This window comes from Culex pipiens, chromosome 1 (genome assembly GCF_016801865.2).
Source record: "Culex pipiens pallens isolate TS chromosome 1, TS_CPP_V2, whole genome shotgun sequence".
NCBI classification, from domain to species: Eukaryota; Metazoa; Arthropoda; class Insecta; order Diptera; family Culicidae; genus Culex; species Culex pipiens.
In genome coordinates, this window is record NC_068937.1 from 6,613,976 (window position 1) to 6,623,592 (window position 9,617).

Genomic DNA, 9,617 nt, shown 5'->3' on the forward strand with positions numbered 1-9,617 from the left:
CTCCTCGAGGAAGATCCTGACCAAACCCCAAACGACGTTCAATTTTTTTCTGTTTAAACATTCAACTAAAGATTTTCAAAAATTAGAACTTATTAAATTCCTTAAAAACTCCTCAATTTCTGTTCCCCATTCCCCCTTCAGAAACCTCACCATTCGCCAACAGCTGAGCGCGCAACATGACAGAACTGTCACTAGCGCACACTCACACCACCAAGCCTTTGTTCCCGTCTGTGTTGCATTCGATGTTTACATTCCAACACGGAGAAAAACCTTTCCAACCCGCACACACACACACGGCCATCGTGTGGACGGAACAGGACGGAACGAGGGGGGAAGGCCAAAAAGAGGTTTTCTGTTCAGTTCGCTGGTGGCCATCGTCTCGTCGAGGGAGGTGGAAAATTCTGTGTGGTTGGTTAATCGCGTTTGTGTTCAAGGCTTCGGGTTTTCTCTTCGTGCGGTCACTTCCGGGAATAGCACGCCAAGTGGTTCCCGTCCGAGCGCAGGTTCCGGAACGGTCCCAGGTAGGTGGACCTTTCTTCCCGTAGAAAATGGTTGAAGCAATACCAACTTCTTTGTGTTTCTTCCCCTTCGTGGTCGACGTCTTCGACGTCAAATTGTGCGCATTTCCTGTCCGGAATCCGGAAGGGGGAAGAGGAGTCCTGAACCCGTCGGGATCATTGAACCTTGAGGGGTGAAAGTTTTGTCCTGGGAAGACGTCACAAAATGTCACGAACTTCTCGCTGGGGAAAATAAAACTGGATTTTCTGGTTGCCAAGCCAATCTTTGATCAATTTGAGCCTTCAACTTCCAAGAAAATGTCAAACATTGATTTTCCTCCGGACCGTCAGCCTACTCTGATCCCGTGGAAATTTTCACCCCAGTCAGACCAGCTGGCCCCGCACAGCTTGCTGTGTCATTTTCCCTTTTTTTTTTCAACATAATCATCAGCTGAAACTGCAGCGACGTAAAAAGAGGAGCGTGGGGCGGAGGGGCATCATAGCAGGCCATTACATACATTTCCTCCCATTGTGGCAGCATAGGAGACCAGCATAAAAAAACAACGCAACGACGACGACAAAGTCTCTTGCCCAAACATTACATAATTACATGTGTGTGAGTGTTGTTTTGTAACGAAACAAAAACGCACAAAGAAAATGAAGCGAACAAAAACTACTTAAATGTTGGAGGTAAAGGAAAGGAGGGGGAGAGCACGATCAAGAAGTGTTGGATAAAAACAGAAAAGAAGGGGTGGAAGAAAAGAGAAAGAGAGACACTCAGAAAAAAAAAAAATCAAAGTAGGCAAGAAAAAGGAAAACATTAACTTTGTGTTAATTTTGGCTAATGTCAAACATCTTTTTTTTTCCTCTTCTTTGAGTGCATTGCATTATTTTGGGCAGACAGCTTGCTTCGTGCTACGAATACAAGAAAAAAGTGGACTGTCTGTGTAATGTGAGAAACAGCAACAAAGAAGTCAATTTGTAAACACACGAGCACACACACACACAAATGAAACGAAACGAAAACGCATCGAGTTGAACTCAAATGTGAGGATGGCACGGAGAGAACTTTTAGAGTCACAACGTTCTGACAGAACTAAAAAAAAATTGAAATTTTAACAGCATTCTGGCAGGAACGATTCAAGCTTGATGCTGACTGCATTTTTCCCGACTGGGTTTTAACGTGACAGCGCTTTGTTTTCGTTTTGACACTCTGAAGAGAGGTTACTCGTTTTAAGATTAAAGTAACTTCCATCATAGTTTTTGCAGTGGGCTTCATCTTCAAATCGCTTAAAAGTTAGACATTTCCTAACCAACAGTATTGCCCTTTTCAACTTTCAGAAAACTTCTCTCTTTCCCCGTGACGGCCAGTAGCACGGCAGCGGCGCAACCACGTCGAACTCCGGCGCGGACGGTGAGCACGTGGGTGGACGCGAAGCCGCAGTAGAAGCAGGCCAATCGGGATCGACGCCCAAAACGGCAGATTGTGAACGGCTTCGCAAACACTCGTCGGACGTCAGCGCGAAAACCAACAACAAACGGCCACCGGACGAGAACAGCGAGCACCGCCGGGAACGCAGCATGTCGTCCAGTTGTTGCGGGACAAAGAAGCAAAAGCTCAACGGGAACTACTCGGCGAACGGGCACTGCTCGGGCGAGGGGGGCAGCAACGGAACCGCCATGAACGGCCACAACGGGTACCTGACCAATGGTCACGGGAACGACGTGGGCCACTCGTCGATGGGCGCCCAGATGCCGGAGATGTGCTTCTACTGCTTCGAGGTGCTGTACCGGGAGCTGAACAACCTGGAGGAACCTCGTACTCCGTCCTTCACCAACGATCCATTGTAAGAGGGGTGATGTTTGCTTAGAGGTTGACGCTCTTCTAACACGTTTTCTTCAACAGCCCATTGTTTGTTACTTGGAAAATTGGGAAGGACCGGCGTTTGCGCGGATGTATCGGAACATTCAGCGCAATGCGTCTTCACTCAGGTACTTGGACACAATTCCTGCTCTTAAACTCAAACTTACTCAAAATTCATCTCCGGGCAGGTCTTCGAGAATACGCAATAACAAGTGCTTTAAAGGACTCGCGCTTCTCGCCGATCACGCGGGACGAGATCCAAAGACTGACCGTGTCGGTGTCGATCCTGCAGGGCTTCGAGGAGGCCCGCGGCTACCTGGACTGGACACTGGGCACGCACGGCATCCGGATAGAGTTCTACAACGAACGGGGCTCGAAGCGGACCGCGACCTACCTGCCGCAGGTCGCCACCGAGCAGGGTGAGTGTGCGAAGCGATGTGCCGTTTGTATCTTTCCAGGATGGCTTCTGTCGGATTCCTGGATTCTTGCGTAGCTGGATAAACTTGCCGCTAGAACGTATGGTAAAATTTTGCAGGTTTCTGGATGCGGAAATCATAACATCTGCTGGAATTTCTTGATACGGAAATGTTCCCGAATCTGACAAAATGTGACAAGCTCTTGCACGAATGCTGCTGGAGATACTTGATACAACAAGACAGTTGCCGGAAATACTTGATACAGAAATGTTCCTGAATTTGGCATAATGTGACAAGCTTTTGCAAGAATGCTGCAGGAGATACTTGATACAACAAGACAGTTTCCGGGAGTACTTGATACAGAAACGTTCCAGTATCTGGCAAAATGTGACAAGCCTATGCAGGAATGCTGATGGAAATACTTGATACAACAAGACAGTTGCCGGGAGTACTTGATACAGGAACGTTCCAGAATCTGGCAAAATGTGACAAGCTTTTGCAAGAATGCTGCTGGAGATACTTGATACAACAAGACAGTTCCCGGGATTACTTGATACATAAATGTTCCTGAATCTGGCATAATGTGACAAGCTTCTGCAGGAATGCTGCTGGAGATACTTGATACAACAAGACAGTTGCCGGGAGTACTTGATACATAAATGTTCCTGAATCTGGCATAATGTGACAAGCTTCTGCAGCAATGCTGCTGGAGATACTTGATACAACAAGACAGTTGCCGGGAGTACTTGATACAGGAACGTTCCAGAATCTGGCAAAATGTGACAAGCTTTTGCAAGAATGCTGCTGGAGATACTTGATACAACAAGACAGTTCCCGGGATTACTTGATACATAAATGTTCCTGAATCTGGCATAATGTGACAAGCTTCTGCAGGAATGCTGCTGGAGATACTTGATACAACAAGACAGTTGCCGGGAGTACTTGATACATAAATGTTCCTGAATCTGGCATAATGTGACAAGCTTCTGCAGCAATGCTGCTGGAGATACTTGATACAACAAGACAGTTGCCGGGAGTACTTGATACAGAAACGTTCCAGAATCTGGCAAAATGTGACAAGCTTTTGCAAGAATGCTGCTGGAGATACTTGATACAAACAGACAGTTTCCGGGAGTACTTGATACAGACATGTTTCTGGATCTGACAAATGTGACAAGCTGTTACAGGAATGCTCCTGGAGATACTTGATACAACAAGACAGTTGCCGGGAGTACTTGATACAGAAACGTTCCAGAATCTGGCAAAATGTGACAAGCTTCTGCAGGAATGCTGATGGAAATACTTGATACAACAAGACAGTTCCCGGGATTACTTGATACATAAATGTTCCTGAATCTGGCAAAATATGACAACTTCTACAGGAATGCTGCCGGAGATAATTGATTAAAGACAGTTGCCGGGAGTACTTGATACAGAAAATTTCCAGAATCTGGCAAAATGTGACAAGCTTTTGCAGGAATGCTGCTGGAGATACTTGATACAACAAGACAGTTTCCAGGAGTACTTGATACAGAAATGTTCCAGAATCTGGTAAAGGTGCAAGCTTCTGCAGGAATACTACAGGATTTACTTGATACAATAAGGTTGATGATTTGAAAAATGTTAAATTATTATTGAATGCTTTTGAATGGTTACATAATGTTGTACAACTAGGCTTGGAATTTTTTTTACATTTTTTGTGCAAACGTTCAAGAACCGGATATCCCCGCCACTAGACCGTATGGAATACCTCAAGCTAAGACCCCGCCCTCTTCCGCAGGCTGGGACCAAACGCAAACGATCGACTCGCTGCTGCGCAAGGGCGGCTACCGGGCCGCCATCACGCCGGAGACGCGTCGCTCGATCAAGCTGACGCGCTACACGTCCCAGGAGTGCCACATGACGTACGGGGAGTACCGCGACCTGGTCGAGGGCCGTGGCGTCTCGGGACAATCGCAGTACAACGTGCCCGGTAAAGTGCAATGCTAACAACACGTCTTTTATCTGCCTCCACCACGACCTCCGCCGCAACATCATCAACAACAACAACAACAGCTACATCACTACCAGCAGCCGTTGCAAAGTCTGCAACCGTCGCCTATCTGTCACCAGCAGCCGATGGCATGGAGCGGAACTCCGGCCACCGGTGGTGCTGGTGGATCGTTCTCCTCTTCCTCGTCCTTGTGCTCGTCCTCATCGTCCTCGCCTTTGTCCTTGCCGTCGTACTCGCCGCCAGGGATGATCCCCCACCACCATCAATCCTATCAGCCCAGTTTCCATCCCCCGTTCCAGTTCCATCCGGTTCCGCCGCAGGCCCCGTTCCTTCCGCCACCGGCAGCAGCTCCCCAGCAACCCCGATCCCGCTATTTTCACTAAACCGCCGTAGCGGCAGGCGGTGTGATTCAGGCAGATAAAAAGATACCAAAACACAGACACACAGTTCTAATAATACCTAAATATATAAATATACGAGGAGAGGAAGAGCGGTGGCCACCTGCATGACGAAAGTGTCCACCCGGACGGCTTGCTAGGGCACCGAAGAGGTAGATTACGGAAGCAACAAATGAAAGCGGTAACTAAATGTTCATTAATCTAAAAAGAAATACTAACTAAATAGTACTAATAACATATATTGCGATGATAGCAAGAAGAGAAATAATATTTTAAATTAACAGAAGAGATAAAATACAAACACTTTTTGAATCGAGTTTGGCGTGACGTTTACGAAATCAATAAATAAAACTCACTAAAACAGTTTGTAGTCTAGAAAGCGTCTAGTACTTCAATACAAGCAAAAAAATCTATAAAATCGACTTAAAGTTTCAATGCAATCAACACTTGAATTGTTTGCATCGATTCCTCTAAAAAAAATCCAAATTTAAGTATTCGTGACAAGAGCAAAACATTAGAGAGAGACAAATTTTCCGTGTACGCGTTCTTAAGCATTAATCTTAAGTGATAAGAGAAGTTAAAACCCTAAACAATTTGTTTATCGAATCGCGTTAAGGAGCCATTACACTACCGCAAACAAAATCGCATTTTACGTGTTTGACAGTTTGCCAGTCTCGCAAACTTGTTTGCGGCAAACTCGCAAACAAGGCAAAATGTATGCAGGCTGACGTTTGTTCGAAACAAATCCAAGTAGGCAAACTGGCAAACTGTCAAAAAGTGCGAGTTTGTTTGTTTGTTTGCCGTAGTGTAATAGCTTCTTTACTTTCTTCATCGTCGTCATTTAACCACAACCTCCACCACCGTCGTGTTTTGTTCCCGCGATGAAAAGGCCCCGCGACGAAAGAAACGGTCCAGCATTCGGTGCCAAACTCAACCAGCACCCATCGAATCTGCCCAAATTCTGTTGTACTTAAGCCATCGAATAATCTGCATTTTTTCAAGCTGACTAGAAATGTTTCATTTTGACAAACACCGCTCAACCTAACCTTCGGTTATCTTGGCAGAATTTGACAACTGTCAAATGAAATATTTCAAGCGCACACGCTAACGCAAAATCCATCAACTGTCAGTGCAACAAACAACCGAAAAGCATCGATTTGAAACCCTTCATCGCGTGGAACTCCTTAGCAAGAAGATAATCTGTCTGTCGGGCAGAAAACGATTTGCAATTAGTGATCTTATTATTTTCCCCCGCTGTTAGTGATTGGAACTATTGAACAACAAATCTCATAAATTTAGTTAGACACCCGAGCAAATGATTAAGCGGTAAAATAAATGCTTTAAAAAAAATTGTTCAACAACACGAATTATAATCGCAGCTGAATGTGAGGGAAGACGGAGAGCAAATTAGAGGAGTAGATTAAAAAGCGAACAATACGAAGAATTAATAAAATTAAAAAAAAACACACACATTTATAAGAACGTGAAAGCAAATGAAAAACAATTTAAAAATTCTATTAGAAATTCGCGTTTTAAGGCCAGCCGTTTTACAATTATAACAACAGAACAAAACAAAATTATCTAAATGTTACAGTTCAATTCGATCACATTCGTTCTCGAGTAAGCTTGAAAATTCCGTTTCGCTTTTAGAATTTTGGATAAAAACACGTCACAAAAGAGTCGTCTTGTATGGTAAAAACACAGAAATGAAGAATATATTTTTAGGGAAGAATTTTAACGCCGTTTTTCGCAAGTTGCTAGAGATATTTGTTTCTAACCGCCCCTTTTTAGACGAAATTGTCCCACTAAAGCAATAAGTTTGTTCATTTTTTAAATCTAGATTGATTTTTTTTAAATTCACTACAAAGAATTACCCCGTTAATTAAATGTTTTTCAAATCAGAGAGCGAAAAAAAATATATATTTACCTTAGAGTCGTAAACAAAACAAGAAAAAAAAACTAATGTTCAATGAAGTTTCACGAAGCAATCCCGTCTGTCACTCGGTAGAACTCAAAGAAAGTCCCTTGGGAACCGCGAAGCCAAAGTCACACGTAAACAGCGTGACTTTGCATAACAAAATTTATACGATCTCCCGGTTTGGTATGGTAATTGTGTGCGGAAAACCGGTTCGAAGTTTTACAAAAGAGGGGTGGGTACTGTTGTCAACCTCTTTCTGATGTGAGGGAGGACGGACTTTGTTGTTGTTCGGGGTGCATACCACGCGATTTGAGTGGACTTTTGCACCCCTTTGAAAACGATGGCGTTTGAAGTTTTTTAGGATTTTTGCATTTTTTTAAAATTTGAATGAAACATTGTCCCCCGATTCATTATGTCCAAATAAGTCCATTTTGCCTTATGAAAACGTTGGAAAACTCGTATCTTGAAAAGAAGCTTTTATGATCGATTTGTTATCTTCGGCAATGAGTACACACTTAGAATTTTTACCGAATTCGGTAAAGTTTACCGAATTGTCAACTGATGAACAGTTCTGTAAACTGAAAACTACCGATTTCGGTAAAAACTTACCGAAATTCGGTAATGAAGATTTTCGGTGAAATTTCGGTCGTTTTGACAGATTGTTTACCGATTTTTCAACAACTGAATTCGGTAGAAAAAAAACTAAGTGTGCACACTCAGATTTTTATGCCGATCTTCGGCAGAATTCTGCCGAAATCAGAACAACTTATCGCTCGGCAGAAAAATATGCCGAATCTCGGCAAAATGTGAGTCATTGTACCGATTACTCGGTGAAAAATGACAGTTAATTTGCCGAAGTTCGGCATTTTTCTGCCGAAGAAATCAGTTGTTCTGTTTTCGGCAGAATTGTGCCGAGCTCGAAAACCAAAAATGAGTGTGTGTACACGGAGAAAAATATTTTAAATCAAAAACTTGATTTTGACAAATTTCACCTCTTTCGATTTTTTTTACTGAAATAATTTTCCGATGTTAAATTCAATTTGCAATCAAAAATTACTTTTGTGAAATTTTGATTAAATGCGTTTTCAAGATATAACGTTTTTTGGGAAGTTTTATTTTAAATAGACTTTTTTCAAACAGTACATCCTTGTTCATCTCTTTTTTTTAATTAAAAGAATGACAATTGGGAAAATAATATATTTCTTAGTGCTGCCCAATTAGCCCACACTTTTCAGTCGAAGATATTTTGGAATTTACTGATCCGATTTTCAGTGTAACAAAAATATAAACCGTTGTGAAATTTCCTTATTACTCTTCAAAATACATGTTCATAAAATCACGAATAACATCAAAATCAAAAGGACGAAGTGATAAGTTTTAAGCTCTTTAGAAAAAATTTTGAATTCTGAAAATATTTTTTCAAACGGATGAGAAAATTTTCACAAAGTTTTAATTTCTTCGACCTTGAAATTCGGATTAATAGTTTCCAAGATATCGTCGATTAAAAAATAAGGTGTTTTTTGAGTGACTTACAAATATATAGTTTTTCTTAATTTTTGTTGAAAAGTCAAACATAATTCAACGTCATATATATCTGATCGATTTGGTGTCTTCGGCAAAGCTGTAGCACGTTGTAGGTTAGCACTGAGTCATTTCAGGAAAATGGTTCCACGGATTTTTTTTCAATTTTTTTATACGGACTTAAAAATGCATCCTTTGCGCTATTACTAGAATAAAAAAATTTAAAAAAATATTTTTTTGGAGCAATATAGAAAAATTTTAAATTTGGTTTCTAAAGGTCACTCAACCAAACACTTATGTATAGCTTTTTGGGTGTTTTTATATCCGCCATTTGTGAGATTTTGAACCCTCAAAAAGCATAACAAAATGTTGTTGATTAAACCTATAGAAAAAACCTTACTTAATCCACCTTTAGGTGGTTGGTGCCTTCCTCTCATTTATAGTGATTCCAACCCCCCTAAAGTGTTCACATGTTTATGGATCTCCCCTAACGTTCGCAGCACCTAAGAGGTTCTAATAAAAATAAGTGATAAGTAAAAAAACAGACTACCTACAGACTTTTTGTCAAGATTATACAGACACGGCCTTTGAGGAAAATGGCATCCCTCTACACGGCTTTTTCGTGGCGATCAGACCCGACCAGTTGAGGTTATGTGAATTCAGACCATTTTTTAAACAGCTTGTAATTCAAGATAGGTAAGTCAGATCTTGAAAATTCTTACTCCACCTAAAAGGTCTTCTCATATGCTTTCTAAAAATATATAACATGTGAGGGTTTCATGAAAAAACCACCCTTTTTATCATAATTTTAATCTAATATGAAACAGTTTTTTTAACATAACTTTCTAAATACATGATAAAACTGCATGGATTTAAATAGCAACTTAGGGGACGTTAAGACGGATCGATTAAAACCATTCCGGCCAAAATCGGTTGAGCCTGTGACAAGATATTCCAGTGACATTGATTTGGTACACATGTCTACATACAGCCAAACACACAGACATTTG

At 41.7% G+C, this 9,617-nt stretch overlaps 1 protein-coding gene across 1 annotated transcript; it reads left to right on the top strand.

Annotated features, from left to right (window-relative positions):
• Positions 1-322: 322 nt before the first annotated feature.
• Positions 323-7,152, top strand: LOC120422079 (uncharacterized protein CG5902). The gene is made up of 5 exons (XM_039585424.2): positions 323-521; positions 1,839-2,344; positions 2,404-2,489; positions 2,550-2,780; positions 4,558-7,152. The coding sequence occupies exons 2-5, from the start codon at positions 2,079-2,081 to the stop codon at positions 4,764-4,766; spliced, it is 792 nt and encodes a 263-aa protein (XP_039441358.1). The 5' UTR covers positions 323-521; positions 1,839-2,078; the 3' UTR covers positions 4,767-7,152.
• The last annotated feature ends 2,465 nt before the right edge of the window (positions 7,153-9,617 follow it).

What these genes read in the sequence shown, in the direction of transcription:
- LOC120422079 (XM_039585424.2), top strand. Translation starts at nt 2,079, where the DNA reads ATGTCGTCCAGTTGTTGCGGGACAAAGAAGCAAAAGCTCAACGGGAAC. An exon ending in TCCTTCACCAACGATCCATT is followed by an intron (nt 2,345 to 2,403) that starts GTAAGAGGGGTG and finishes TTTCTTCAACAG; the next exon opens with CCCATTGTTTGTTACTTGGA. An exon ending in GCAGGTCGCCACCGAGCAGG is followed by an intron (nt 2,781 to 4,557) that starts GTGAGTGTGCGA and finishes CCTCTTCCGCAG; the next exon opens with GCTGGGACCAAACGCAAACG.